This window comes from Lepidothrix coronata, unplaced genomic scaffold (assembly GCF_001604755.1).
Source record: "Lepidothrix coronata isolate B3197 unplaced genomic scaffold, Lepidothrix_coronata-1.0 Scaffold51, whole genome shotgun sequence".
Lineage (NCBI taxonomy): Eukaryota > Metazoa > Chordata > Aves > Passeriformes > Pipridae > Lepidothrix > Lepidothrix coronata.
The window spans coordinates 882,667-897,677 of record NW_016690231.1 but is presented as its reverse complement, the minus strand read 5'-3'; the positions used below and the strand labels follow the sequence as shown (position 1 = coordinate 897,677).

The window sequence follows — 15,011 nt, the reverse complement described above, 5'->3', positions numbered from 1 at the left end:
ATTTGATTTCCAAAGAGCCCTGTTTGTCCTTCAGGACAGTGTTTGCCTCAGGAGTTACACCAAGAAGCTGTAGCTGTGCCTCTCCAACAGTCAGCCTCCAGGTAATGTACAGCTACAAAAGGCATCAAGGACTGATCTGACAACCTGTTCTGGGAAAGTAAAACTTGAAGTCAGAAACTTTCTGAGAGCTTTTGGTATATTTATATCTTGCAAGAAATCTCTAGCGCTTCTTGTCTGGGGAGATCTTTATGGGAAGTTCCTTTTAACTGTCTTGAAAAGCCTTAGTAATATTTTCCTTTTCAGGAGCAGAGAGGCTGATAGGTGAGGTAAATCTGAATCAGATGGCTTGGTTCCACTGACTGCACAGTCGTGGATTTATAGATCAATTAAAATGTAGCTGTGTCGTGTTGCCTGTTTACCAGCCCCTGGCTGGTACCTTCCCCCCTCCCTTTTGTGATGCTTTCCTGTTGTGGCAGTTGAGCTGCTCGAGCTCCTCTGCAATACCTTGAGAGCAAGAGCTGTCTGGGAGGGTCTGAGCTGCTGCTTAATGAAGTGAGGGTGTGCTGCTTCTGCTGCTGGTTGCCTCTTGGACTGTGTTTAGCCATTCCCCAGAGCTGCACTGCAGACATGAAAGAACAAATATGACATTTCTCAAAGAACCAATATGACATTTTTCAAAGAACCAGGCAGGAGTCACCATGGATCTCGTTTTTCACCACCAACTGAATTGTCTCTGCATGCAGAGCTCCCTTCAGTGTGGACCTCATGCAAGTCCTTCCTCACTCCTCGGTGTCTGTGCTCCAAATCACACCTTCACATCTTTTCACCTAGGCTGTTTCATATAAAAACCAGTTAAAATTATGTTTGCAAATTAGTCCACTGGATAATAGTCCACTCATATAACAGAAGGCAAGGTTTGATCTGGTATGCACTGTGTATACTTAAATATTTGTCCTAATCTATGGAGTTTTGATAAAACCTTTGACTCCCCAGCTGTTGTGCTGAGACTGAAAAATACTGCAAAGTTTTAGTATCTCTAGCTGGATTTTACATGATATTCCTTTTCTTTTTTTCTTCAAAGCAAGCAATGAAGAAACAGAGGAAAGCCCAAGAGTTGTCTAGAGTTGATTTGCTTGGAAATGAATCATTGATGTCTTCCAGGTGGACAGCAAATGTGTTAGGAAGTCTTTATCTGCATGCAGAGCAGTGAACCAAAACAAAGTGAAGTGCTTGGAAAAGATCCCCTCAAGCTGAATCCTTGAACAGCAAAGAGGTGCCTCCAGGACCAACTCAGTCTGTGCTCAGGGGGTTACTGAGGTGGTGCTGTCTGGGGTTGTGGGTACTGTGGTTACAGCTCTTCCAAATCCTTCGTGGAGCTTTGTGCTGTGTCACAGTGGCTGGAGACTGAACATTCATCATTTTTTCCTGTTGTGTGCTCTTTCCTAGCATCTGGAGGAGAATTATCTCCTCCTAAATGAAATGTCAGAGGACTTAATCACTGCATGGGGCAGATATTCTGAATCAAAGAGGAGCAGCTCATAGCTTTGAGAGAGGTTTGCCATCTCTGGGAAAGATGAAGTGCTGCACCTGAGCCATGTTGCAAATCTTTCAGAAACAACTCTCCCAGATGGGAGGAGTCCTCCCACCTTTTCATTTGCAGCATTCCTAACCCTGCTGCATTGGGCACTAATGTTTGACATGGATCACTTCAAAAGTCTTGCTTGTCATACACCCAGTATAAAATGAAAATATGGTCACCAGGCAGGTAGCATAGACCCTGCTGACTCTTGTGCAGGCAGCTTTAACTTTTGATCCAGTTATTATGTACTTATAAAGAATTTATTATTAGCAAGGCCTCTGATTTAGGAATGTGATTTTAAGCCTCTCTGCAGCCTCTTCTGCTTCTTACCAACAAGACCTGGCAGTGTCTTCCTTTATAGGAAGCTGTTTAGAACATGTTACAACCACACCTGTGTATATTGATAAATGCTTCTTTCTGTGGCATGCTTTAACCATTTCCTCAGCAGAATGGACTCTTTGAAGTGGTACAGCTAGGCTGTCTTCAGCTTCATTTTCTTGAGATTTTGTGCTCAAGAAGCTCCAACCTGTGCTAACATGTGTTTACAGGAGGGTGGCTGTAGGACTGCTCTCCCCCTTTTACTACAGCCTGAGTACAGGTTGTGTGGTGTTCAATAATGGCATTATTGCTGCACCCAAGACTTTTGTGATGCTGTGAGAGCAGTTTGTCTGAATGATGGTCAAACAACTGGTCCTTGGGCCCGTTCAGTTTGCAGTGGGCAGTGTGGTGGTGTACTGGTGGTACAGTAGTAAAATCTTGGAACACAGTATTTTAGTTTAGCTGGGACACTGCTTTCCTGCTGTAGACGTCGACTTCAGACTTTCTGGCCGGGAGCTGTGGTGTTCAGACTGTTCCTGGCAGGGAGCTGGGGTGTTCAGACTGTTCTGAAAGGGAGCTGGGGTGTTCAGACTGTTCTGAAAGGGAGCTGGGGTGTTCAGACTGTCTCTGGAGGGAGCTGGGGTGGCAGCACCGCCCGCGCCGGGGATGCTGCTCTGCAGTCTGAGTTCACTTCTGGTGTGGTAGTTTAGGTGTTGGTGTTCAGGGTTCTGAAGGGGACTAAGTGGGTGTTGTGTACATGAGGGAATGCTGGAATTGGAGACCTGGACTAAATAAACACCAGAGGTCTTTGAATCTGCTAGAGAGCTGCCATGGTGGGTGCTTGTCCTCCTGCAGTCTGACAGAGGGGTTTGCTGGTCTCTGCACTGTGTGGGGCATCCAGGGGGTTTGGGAGAGGTGGCATTGCAGTGGAGGAGGAACATCTGGGTGAGTAAAGTCTCTCAGGATGAGGTTGCACAACCTATGCTGGTGCATGTTCAGAAGAGGGTGGTTGTAGCACTGCTCTCCCTCCTTTGCTGCTGCAGCCTGAGTGTACACGAGAGGCTGGTGCAGGATGCCTGCTGTGCCAGGAGGGACTGGAGTTGTGGTCCCTGCCAGCTGACACGGCCATGTGATGAGTGAAGTCTCTCAGTGAGACTGATAACATCAGAAAAATGATGTCACTGTACAGACTTGTGCCAGATGTAGTCAGAATCCAGAAGTACATCTCTCAATGAAAGGGAGTGGGAGAGGATGTGGTGGATGTAAAGGTCACTTTGGTTGTGGTGGTGCCAGCTACGAGGAACACATTGGTGTAAGGAGTGTGAGTGTGTGAGAGGAACACCAGGGTTCCTGTGTCAGGGGCCAGTGCATGAGCTGATGGCCTCAGAGCAGCACCTTCCTGCTGTGCTGCTGCTGTATGCCACTCTTGGGTCTGAAGTAAGGGCAGGTGTTGGCTTTCTTTAAGTGATTATGGATTAGAGATTTTGGATGCTTTCTCCATTACTTCTACATAGATGGACACACTTTGAATTCAGTAAAAAGGAAAACACAGATTAGTTTTTTTGAATTGACTGAAGTGTCCTGATGGACCTCCTGGGTAGTCACCACACCTGACACTTCTCAGTAATAATGACAGGGCTGCACAGCAGAGCATATGGGAAACCAATTAATTCAGTAGATATTAATTAATAAACACATTTCCTCTGGGGAGAACCTTTTAGCACATCCGCTGTGGGGCCCAGACTCTCGTGCATGCACGAATGGATAGGGAACGTGCCTTCCTGGATTGTCACTTGTTATTCCTCCACGGGCTGGGGACTGCCTGCTGCAGGCTGCTGCTGCCAGGCTTTTGGGAGAGCAGAGTGCAGCTGATGCTTGAGCTGCCTCTCAGCCCCCAGTGTCCTCACGGATGTGATGTCAGCACAGGGTGCTTTGCAGCCCTGGGGGTGCTGGGCCAGCCTGGCCAGCTCGGGCAGTCTGGGCTCTTTGTTCTGAGCACACCTGACCCGTGTGTGCATTGCAGTGATCAGCTCTGGGTATGGCTGCTGGATGGACTGAAGCATGTTTGTTTGTACACATGCACAGCAGAGCTGCTGTGGAACGGGCAGTGCCTTGTCAGAGCCTTCCTTGGCATGGAACAGCTGGAATTGCATCTGGATGTGGCCCTGCACTGATTGAGCACTGCAGGCTGAACAGTTAACAGATACTGCAGGGCCATTCAGCTGAATTAAAAGCCTCCATTTAACTTCCCTTCTTTTAGAAACAAGTCCACTGGTCTGTCATCAGGTCCATGTAGCTCCAGGAGAAGGAACAGTGAGCTCATGCTCCTGGTGTAGTGTGGGCACTGATGATGAACATCTTAACATCCCTCCTCCTGCTCCTGACAATGAATTAGTTTTCTTGGGAAATTTATTAGAAACAAGATCCAGATGGTTTACAAAAAGCTTTCTGGCTGCTGACCATTTGAACTTGACTGCTGAAACTGCAAAATGCTGCTTATTGCTACAAGCAGTGATTTTCACTGCTCTTTTCCTGTGCCGTGGTGTTGCTGAAGGTGTGAAGGTTGTGTTCTTGGAGCAGTTCACTCAGTGATTTGTTCTGAAGTAGTTGTTTTCACTGTGTAAAATTCCATTAGACTAGTTATATGGGTTTGTATTGATATTTTCTTTTCTTCCTGCTGACTATAAAGTCAGAAACCTACTATTGGAATGCAAATCCCTGTGATGGAAAACCACCTTCATTGCAAGATATGGCAGTGCTTCAGAATTGGCAGCCTGCTGAGATGTGATCTTACTGGTAGAGGACTGGACCAGAAATGCTTATTAGTCTCCCTTCATGGTTTCTCAGGTTCTTATCATTACATGAGCTACTCTCCATTTAAAAATGGTCTTTATTTCTTTTGGTATGTGTGCAGCTGGGAAGAAGAGGTGAAATTTCTTCATGAAAGTCTGCAAAGAATACAGAGGCTTATCTGATAAGCTCACTTCCTCTTAGAGAAGTTATGGGTATGAAATGCATTTATGATGACAAAACAGTTTTATCAGTTATCATTTATCAAATGTCTTTAAAAAGCAGTAGCATTTCTAAAGTATTTGAAATTTAAATATCCTACTTGAACTTCATGGAAGAAATAGTGAAGTGCCTCCTGAGTGCTCGTATTTATATATCACCTATCAAAATGTTACCAGTCTTTTTCAGACACAAGTGTAACCTTCTCTACTTAGTACTTCCAGCCTGGATCCTTAGCAGGGAAAAATATTAATCCCTGATGAGTGTGACTGCAGTGCTGGGTGAAGTCAGCAGAAGCCTTTCTGCCCAGCGAGCTGGCGGGGCATGTTTGTAAGCCAGCAAACTGCAGTGCTTTGCAAAATATTCCAGCTCCAGAAGCACAATGAATTCTGTCTCCCAGGTTCACAAAGCTGGGATTAGGAGTAGCTGTAACGTCTGCTGCTGAGGGTATAGAGAGCACATTGGCTGGGCTATTTTCTGGGTTTCCAAACACATTTCAGATGTACTGAGAGCCTGTTATAATATGTTTGGTGGCTTTTGTTAAGTGAATGATATGGTTATCCTTAAGTTTCATTTAATTTCCCAAATGGAGCTGTACTCACTTTAAACTTCTTGGCAAAAATAGCTTTGGTTTTTTTTTTTTTCTTATGATCAGAGTTGCTGATGATTTCTTACTCAGGAGCCGATTCAGTTTGTGTGTGTGTGAACTGATAAATGGTGGGAAGCTGTAAATGCTGATGTGTTTGGTCAGTGTTGACATGGATAATTGAATTAAGTGTAGAATCAGGCTAGTTTTTGCCTGTGGGGTGCAAAGTGTTCATGGTGTTTGACACAATTTGCTGTTCAGGATGGATATCTTTGTCTTCCACCCCGATAGCTGGATGGTTACATTTGCTCTTCCTGACTTGCTGTCATCCCTTGTAAGCAAGATTTATTAATTTGGCTTCATCTTTGTGTGTGTTGTTCTTGTGCTTCCCTGGTATCCGTGGCTCGGGGCAATGCTCCTCCTCCCATCCTGAGCCCTCTGCCAGAGCCAGGAGCTACCCTGCCAAGGGGCTGGCACAGGAGCTGCTGGGCTGGGAGGTGGGTTGGGATACATCTGCAGTTGTGCTCCCTTTCCCTTTCTGTTCTTCCCTAAATTAATTGCATGCTGCTGTGGAGCAGTTGGGGCACACTCAGTCCATCCTGAATGTGTGCAGAAGCATCCCCAAGTCACACACAAGGCATTGTACTGTTGCCTGAGAGTGTTCACTTGTGTAAAATCAAATCCTGGCCTGTGTTCAGGTTTCGTGTATTTTATAACCTCTTCCCTGTCAGTACAAGATACACATCTAATGAGAGCTTAGCAACAAAAACACAGTCTAGGCAAACCACATGAAAAGCCAAAGAATTGACATTGTGGTGTTTGGAAAGCCTTAATAAAGAATCTTAATATACTGCTGTGTGTGGAGGGAGCTCCTATTCATCAGAAGACTTTTACGGTGAAATAAAGCAGTGTTAACAGGATGGAGTTACAGACTGAAATATTTCTCTCGTGCTTCTCTCCTCCTTCCCTTTTCCTGCCACTTTTTTTTCTTGTGAAAGCCACTGATTTGGCTTCCACATGACACTTCCTTGTCTAATTTATGGCTTCTGTCTCTTCTCATTTTTTTCTGTCTTGATGTGCTTTATTGTTTTGGTTTTGCCCTCCCTGGAAAGACTCATATTTTGTGATGCTTTTCTCCTCTGCTCATCTTTTTCTAGTGTTTTTCTGTCTCTAGCATTGCTCTTGCAACTTTTTGTCACACTTACCCTCTTCCATGCATATGTTTTGTCTGTTGGTACCTGTTGTACTCCCTGGTTTAGCAAGCTGAGCTCTCCAATATTATGGATTTCTGTCAGACATCTTTATTTGTTAATAATATAATTATAAATGATGGGATAGTCCAGATGAGCAAACCTGACTTGTGGGTTCAGCAGCACCTTTGTGGACGTGTTTTTGTGCTGCTGGGGACTCTGGGAAGGGATTAAAAAGCACAGGGTGAGTCCTGGAGGCAGGAACAGTGTTTCTGGCAGGGTGTTCATCACAGGTGGTGGACTCACTGCTGCTGAATTTATACTGATCGAGTCTGTCCTTCTGTTAAAGAAAAGGTGGGTGGGATGACTGTTTATCTTTCGATTCTTTGTGAAGAATTGGAAGAAAAAAAACTTCATTTGAACTGTGGGAAAGACAGCTTTGTGTGTGGATGATACAAGGACTGCAGTGCTCTACGGAGAACTTTGCTCCTCTGATGCACTTTTGGGAGTTTCACTGTAAGAACCGGTTCATTTCTGCCAAAATTTTAGTAGCAGAGGTGGCTCAGAGGAAAGCAGTTCCTTTATATAAAGGAGGGAAGGGGAGGGAGGGTCCTTGGATGCCGTGTATTCTGCCAGCACAGGTGCAAATGGCACCTCCTGCATGATCCTGAATTAAAAGGGAGTCACCCAGGAGGCTGCTTTACCTGCCAGCGAGGTGCTCAGTGCTGCCAGCCTGCAGGGGGGATTTAGGCACTCGGAGGGTTCTGGCCATGGTGTGAGCAAGCTGGCTGGGAGTTTACTAACACACCATATCCTGTTTGTAGCCTCAGCTTGGCAGGGCTCCTCTGGAAAAATTAAAGATTCTCTTTTCTGTCATAAAACCACAACAAGGAGTGGGAGGGAAACGCAGCTGTCCTGTCCCTGGGTTCAAACAGCAGTCCTGGAGCTTGTGTTGCCAACTGCAGGGAAGTACAGCACTCAGAGCATGAATATAGTTTTCTGACTGATGCTTGTTAATAGCAAGTCTTTCATTTCATCCCGTATGATCTCTTGGTTTTATCTGTGTGTGTTTAATTGAGAAATGGCTCTCTCAAAAGCCCTCTGAGAACCTGTTTAGAAGTGATTTGGATTGCTGACTCCAGGGCTGTGTCTTGTCTTAGTCTTTATCATGTTTGAATTCCATTGTGAAGTGCCAAACAAAAGCATATCAGAAATAATAATAAAAAAGATACTGTGTAAATAATCGAGTGGTTGGCAAATGTGATGGGGTTTTACAATTCAAGTACTTCAGTCCAGAAGTGCTGACTGTATACACGGTGCCAGCAGGAGAGAGGGGTCACAGAAAGGTGCCTGTTTCCAACAAGTCTGTGGAATCCTTAGCCAGAACTGATGGCAAATGGGAAAAGCCAGACACGTTTAACTGAGAAGTTGAGAGCTGTTTTACTTTGCTAGTGAAGATATTTACCTCTGGGCAAGTGACTTCCACCTTGGCTTAAATGACTTTTTCCTGTGTGAGGTTGGTGCCCCTGCAGTAAGAGCAGGCCTTGCTGAACTGTCCCTGCTGAGCATTCTTATACCTGAATGGGCCCAGTGGGTTCCCATTAATGTCCTGGGTGAGGGTGCCTGGACAGATGGTGCTCATCTCTTTTGTTTCCCCTTCAGTCACTGGTTCCTGCTGTCCCACAGCTGTCCCAGCTGCACTGGCACTGCACGTTTTGGGAGCTGTGGAGAGCAAAGGCTGAGGGTTGGTCCTTGGTGATGGTGGTGTCTCAGCTGACACAATGCTCTGGTTTGCTGAAGGTCCTGCTGGCCAGCTGAGAGGGGGATTCCCCGCTGCTCACTGGTGGGAGGAGAGGGAACTCCCTCAGCCAGAACGGTCTGAGCAGGGATCCCTCGTTAGCCCCTCCCCAGGCTGACAGAAGTCTCTCTATTGCACTGAAGTGCACTTTGCTGAGGATGAGCTGTGGGGATGGGTAATTCCTTCAGGAGCTTTAAATAAATTGTTCTTAGCCTGAAAACTCCTCGGAGTCAAGCAGGAGGAGTTGTGTGTGTGCACATGAGCACCTTTCTGTTATCAGGTTTATGATTAAATAGAATCATGTTTCTTAAACAGGTCCAACATGTTAAGCAGTGAAATTTTACCGTGATGGGTTTTTTGTTGCACTGCTCACCCTTGCTGTCTGAAAATTAAAACAAAATGTGTGTGTCAGCCTTCATCACTGACATCGGGCTGGTTAAACCCTTCTCTCTGAGGCTGAAGGGTTCTCCATCAACTTTCCATTATACCTTTAGGCACTTGAACTGTAATCACATCGCCCCTTGGCCTTCTTTTGAGGTTAATAGCTCGGACTTCAGGGCTGGATGCGAGACCTCTCTGATCCCTTTCTCTGGCTGTTCTGTTAGCTGTGCTCTGAGCCCACCGCAGTGCATCTGCATCCTTGCACAGCTCTGGATGCGAGGGCTGAACAGGTTCTTACTCAGCATTTTCCCTAATATCCAAGTTCTTGCTTTCATCCTTTTTTTTTCCCCCCCTACTGTTCATTGCTAGTTTATCACTGGCTTTGCAAGTCTGCCTGCTGTCTTTGCAGTCTGTGTGAGGACTGGCCATGTACAAGTGGGGTTATAAGGTCAGTGTTGGGACATAAACAGAAAACATGTGCAGTGAATGGAGCACTGGACAAAAAGGCATCAGGGAGCTCTCCTGGGGAGTTGGAATAGCACAGTAACTGCATTGCATTGGGGAAAAGTGGCTTTCTGCTGGAATCTCTCCCATTTGGAAGGTTTACAGCAGTCAGAGAGGCCTTTGGCTCTGTTGAGTTGTGGTTTTTGGTGTTCAGTGGACTCGCAGGCAGCCCCAGAACTCCCGCCCGGGGCCATTCCCACTGTCCCAGTTTTCTCTGGAGTTGTGGAGCGATGGGAGCCGGGCACTGTTGGAGGCCTTCGCACGTCCTGCTGTGTTTGGGGCAGGTGTGGGAAGGGGTGAGATGCAGAGGGAAGAAGCAGTGTGTGGTTTAAGGTGGGTAATCTCCTGGGGAGCTGTCTGGACTGACACAGTCCTGCTGCCTTGCTGCCAAGCAAACCTGCTTTGGGGCTTGATAGTGGGAGACACTGGCAAGCACATTCCTTGTGGGATGGATTTATTGTCAATCACTTTGTATTCCCTAGAATGAGAAATAATTTATTTTAAGGAGTGGCTTTCTTGCAATGCCGGCTTAGAAAATCATCAGTGATCTGTTTGTTCTGTCTTCCTCAGGATTATAAAAGCTTGCTTTGTTTGCTTTTGTGGTGGTGTGTTTTGCCACACGAAGCCTTTTGGTTGTGCTGTTCAAGATTGTGGGTGGGTGAGGAGATTAGTTGAATTTAACACTGATCTGATATGGCTCCTAGGACACTCACATAATGCTCCAGCCTGGGTTGTAATTCAAGGAATGCAGAGCTGGTTTACATCTGCCTTGAAGTTAAAAGCAATTCTCTAAGGTAGTTTTGCAGCAGTGCAAGTAGGCGTGGGTGTGTTAACTGCTGGGCCTTGGCAGACTTTGGTTTAGTGGGGTAATGATGTGTGAAGGTGGCTGGGGTAGAGTCTGGGACACACAGCCTGCATGGAGAGACCTGCTGCTGTCACCTGCCAAACTGATGGTTGTTTTCTTTGTTTTAGATGAAGGACCTAGCTTGTACTTCTGACTCCCCTGTGCATGTAAGTTTGTGGACTTGATCTCTAGTAATACGTCCGTCAGTTTAATTTATGACCCAAACTCTGTGGGGCCTAGAAGAAATGAAATCTGAATGCCTGTCTTGCAGAAAGGAATGTAAAATTAGCCATCCCACACCACCCTTAATGCCAGCTAGAGGCAGCAGGTGGGGATGAAGGAAAAAACTTGCTGGAAAATTATAATTCACGATGTAACCTCATCCCACGAAAAATCTCCCTAATTTAGCCTTGGTTAGTTCATCGGAATGGCTCCAGAGAGGAAGCAAGTCAGATCTGTTCTAGGTTTGGTCAAAGATTAGGTGAGCAGATTCGACTGTGTTTGGTTTTGGGAGGTAGTTTGGCAAATTGCAGTGAACTCTCTGTACAAGTCTTGGTGAGAGACAGTCATTTCCTGCTCCTTTAGGATGATTTCCTGGTGGGCAGGCTGTCCACATCAGCAGCAGCCGTGCTGGTAACACTAAGAGGAGAGCTGGGCCTACTGTGTGTGCCAGGGGCTCTTTTTTTCTTTTGGCATGTACCGTTTTCATCTTAAAAATAATGACTTATATGATTTATATTTCTATTTTACTACTTGATATGGCTGAACTACTGGGGGGAAAAGGGCTTGTGCTTAAGGGACTGAGCGATGCATTGTCATCCACTCGTCCTGTTTTGTGTTCTACCACAGACTTCTTACATCCGGTCTCTGAGGCCTGGATTCATCCTCCAGCTTTAATGCTTTCTTGATACCATTTCCCTGCATAATCAATGGCAAGAGCTGGATGTGTCCAAGGAGGTGATTTAGTCTGTGAAAGGTCTCAGCTGTTCTCTGAGGCTTCTGTTCTTGTTTTTGACTGAAGAGGAAGAATTCAGTTATTCTGCATTTAGACACCTCGCTAAGCTGCCTACAGTTGGGTGCTGTGAATTCAAACCTATTACTCATCCATTTCCCTTCCTAGAAGTTTTCTGTCCTCACTCTTCCCTCCTAGGATGTACTGAGGTGAGCAGACAGCTCTGTCACATTGCAGCAGTGTTGCCTCCTTGCAGTACAGAAGCTACTGGTGATGGTTTTGTTCTGAAAATCAGTGGGCATGTGTGATTTCCTGAGCATTACCTTGATGTAGTAGGACTGGTGTAAGTTTTAAGTATATATGATCACATCTGTTGAGGTTGACTGAGATGTAATGTCTTGACATCTATGGTTAACACCCAGTCAGTCTGAAAAGCAGGGCAAGGCAGTGCAGAGCCCTGAGAGACACCTTGTCAAAGTGACAAATTGCCCTTTCTGATTCAAAGGACAGGCTTGCATGGCAGAGCTAAGCAGCTACTGGAGAAAGGGGAGGAGAGCATGGGAAAAATACCCTACTTGTTTAGGCCTTCCCCTGTATTTTTTGTTGTTTGTAGCTTTGAGTTGAAGCTCTTTGTTTTCCCTCGTCTGAAAAAACAGCAGGTTGAGAGGAGCAAAGCTCCTGGGATTCTGCCTCTCCCACTTCTCATTCTTATAAACTGTTTACAGTCTCCCTCAGTTTTCTAGCTTTGTATGGAAAAGTTCAGTGGGTCAGCTTTCCCTTTAGCTTCATCCATCATTCCAGTCAATTAGAAATAGTTGAGGGCCAATTGCCCGGTCTTCCATTAACTGAGACACTTCAGATTGTTTAAAATAGCATAAAAGGCCTCTTTGTTGGCTGTTGGGCAGGCCCTGTGGGTTTGCCCGTTGATGGGCAGCTCCCGCGTGGCTGAACAGACCCCAGTGTGTCCTGCCACGCTGGAGGGGTGAATATTCCTGCTCCAGGCCTTGTCTGGGTTTGATTCCTTCTCCTTCACCTCCGCCTCTTGCTTTCCCTGAAAGGTGTGATGCCTTCAGACGGTGAATTACCATGCCTGCTTCCAAAAGAAGCTGCTCTTTGTGGCTTTTCAAAAGTTCTGTAGTTGAGGGTTTTTTCCAGTTGCTGAAATGTTCCTTTTAACCTTGGTGCTTTAAAAGCTCTTGGCATTATTTGTTCCTTGCTTGTCGTGTGTGTTTCTAAAGGACAAAGGAAGTGTGTAAGTGTTCAGGAAACAGTTGGTGCATTGTGGTGTGGGGCTGAGTTCATTCTGGTACCCCATGCCAGGACAGCCTTCTTTCATTTGGGGCTGGCATTTCTCAGCTGTTCTGAACTGACCAGCCTGAGGGCAGAGTTTGTGTGAGAGCTCTGACAGAGAGCTTGAAGCTTCTCATAGGTTCATGTGTTTGGGTTCACATTGAAGTGAGCTGAATCTGTTGTATACATACATATATATTTATTTATATATATTAAAAACGCATTTTATTTCACATGAGGAAACAGAAGAGTAAGTTTACTAAATGGAGATCAGTTTATCTGCAGCAAAGTGGATATTTATATATTCCCATCTTTAAATCATTGTCTGACTTGCAAACTCTCCTTCCAGCACTCTGTGCTGCCTCAGTTCCAGCCCAGGCTGGTCTCTGTGCTCTTTGTTGCTCCAGAGCCATTGTGCCTGGATGTGCCATCCTTTGATCCTGGCTGGGGGCTCTGTGTCCCAGCAGTGCCAGGGCTGCAGTCCAATCTAACCAGCATGTGCCCATCTCTGAGCCTGTCCCACCCGAGGGGCAGCCGTGCAGGAGACTGTCCTGCTCTTGGGGCTGTGGTGAAAGAAAGGGGCTCTGACAAGGCAGGAGGATGTGACAGTAATCAGACTTGAGTCTTCAGCTGCTGAGGAGTTGGATCTTTTACTGAAAAAAATCTGCCACAAATAGACCAAGTTCAACAAACTGCAGCAGTGATTTTTTTCCTCTCTGATGTCCTAGTCTGATGAAGATCTCAGGATAGACTTTTTTCAACTGCTGTGTTTCTGCAGACTTGTCTTTTTTGTCTTCCTTTCTCCTCCACGTGCCTTCAGCAAATACCAGCTTGAGGATATGGCGAGCTGGAAGTGCAGAGCTGAGTTGGAAAGAGACCAGTGGGGCAGAACATCAACCCGAGACTTGGCTCCGACAAAACCGTTTGCTTGCTTTACACTTGGAAATAATCTCATGCTTTGCAAAGATTGAAGCTCTAATAAGTAGTTTAAACAAAGAGTAGTAGAGGAGAGAGAATCCACATTTAATTCAATTAGCATTGTTGTCCAATGCCATTAATTATGCCCAGACTTGCAATGTGTTTCACAGGAGCTGATACACTTGAGCTTTGTCTGTGCTGGGGTTGGCTGAGGACAAGTTATGTCCACTGATGTAGAATTCAGCCTTTGTGCTTTGCAAAAACCTTCAAATTTGGAATCTGACAGTAGCCTGAAGTAAGGAGTAGCCAGAATAGCCTGCCCTGCAATCTTATGAACAAAGGGGATCTCGGGGAGAATGATGATTCGATGTACATGTATATGTTTTCAGTGTTCTTGAAGAGGGACTGCTTTAGTGGAAGTAATAATCTCCTGCAATTTTATATTATTTCCAGACTGTTTAAAATTGTTCCATAGGCAGAGAATAAAGAATTTTGTTTACTGTCTCAAGGTAGGATGTCTGATCCTCCTGAGGGAGGTTATTCTTTTATTAAAACAGATATAAAATAGCTACTTTGATGGAAATATAACTCTAGGAATTGAAATGGTGATGATTACAGAAGCTATAGTATTCTAATGCAAAATAAGCCCTAGGAGATATGTGCCCTAAATGGTGAATCACTGTTCTTTAACAAAACAAGAATTACTGTTATTTTATGATTCTTGCTTATTTTACAAGGTCTTTAGCTGTTTCATCTGCACTTAACTTTTACAGGCTGGGGATAAATTGATTGTTGCTTTGTGTTTTAAATAGCATGTCTTTTTTAAAGCACACTGGAGATGCAAGAACAGATCAACAGGATAGGATTTGGTCTCAAAAAGGCAAAAGCAGAGAGAGAAGTCAAAACTGCTGACGCTGTGTGCAATAACTGCTTTGGAATATGTTCTCGTAATTTGGTGGTATTTTGTAATCTTGGAAGAAGCCAAAGATTATTATTTGAAAAGGACTTAGTGGGTAATGCTCAACAATCTGCAGGGGGGGATATCCCATTGAAATGTGTGTATTTGTTGCAGGAGAACCCTTGCATCCGTTTTAGGGGGTCTGTGGGGTCCCTGAGGGCACTGCAGGCCTCACTGCCCTCACCAGTTGCACGTGGGGCTTGTTCCCAGGGACCTGGCAGCTCTGGTGTTTGAGCTCAGCCCTCAGCCCACGCCTGGGCTGTGCTGGAGGAGCAGTGGGGGATGTGTGTGTGCTGGAGGAGGACTGGTGTGCCTGGCAGTGGCCGTGGACTCCATCAGCTCAGAGCCCACAGCGACCTCGGGCTTACCTGTCTGTCCCTGTCTGTCCCTGTCTGTCCCTGCCCCTCATCCTGACCCTGCTTTGCTGCCCAGGCTGCCCTCGAGCCTCCCCATCACTGTGACACTGCCCCTGGGCTGGGCCTGGCTGCCAGCTCAGCTCTGTCCTGCTCCCTCAGGTGCTGGGGGTTGGGGCACCAGCCAGCAAGGCCCTGCCCAGCCATCCCCAGGATCCCTTAGTGCTACATCCCTCAGGATCCCCAGGATCCCTTAGTGCCACAGCCCTCAGGATCCCCAGGATCCCTTAGTGCCACAGCCCTCAGGATCCCTTAGTGCCACAGCCCTCAG

The 15,011-nt window shown here is 46.0% G+C and overlaps 1 protein-coding gene across 18 annotated transcripts in view; it reads left to right on the top strand.

Annotated features, from left to right (window-relative positions):
* The window catches only part of ARVCF (armadillo repeat gene deleted in velocardiofacial syndrome), a 245,961-nt gene that overhangs the window by 139,681 nt on the left and 91,269 nt on the right, over positions 1–15,011 (top strand). For 8 of the 18 annotated variants that reach the window (XM_017815425.1, XM_017815421.1, XM_017815422.1 and 5 more), the window contains one exon: positions 10,338–10,376. The exons of 8 other annotated variants lie outside the window; for them this stretch is intronic. In XM_017815425.1, the coding sequence (XP_017670914.1) occupies positions 10,338–10,376 (39 nt within the window). Of the gene's footprint in view, positions 1–1,081; positions 1,162–1,253; positions 1,274–10,337; positions 10,377–15,011 lie in introns of those variants that run through there. 2 more of the 18 variants (XM_017815436.1, XM_017815439.1) reach the window with 2 other exon arrangements.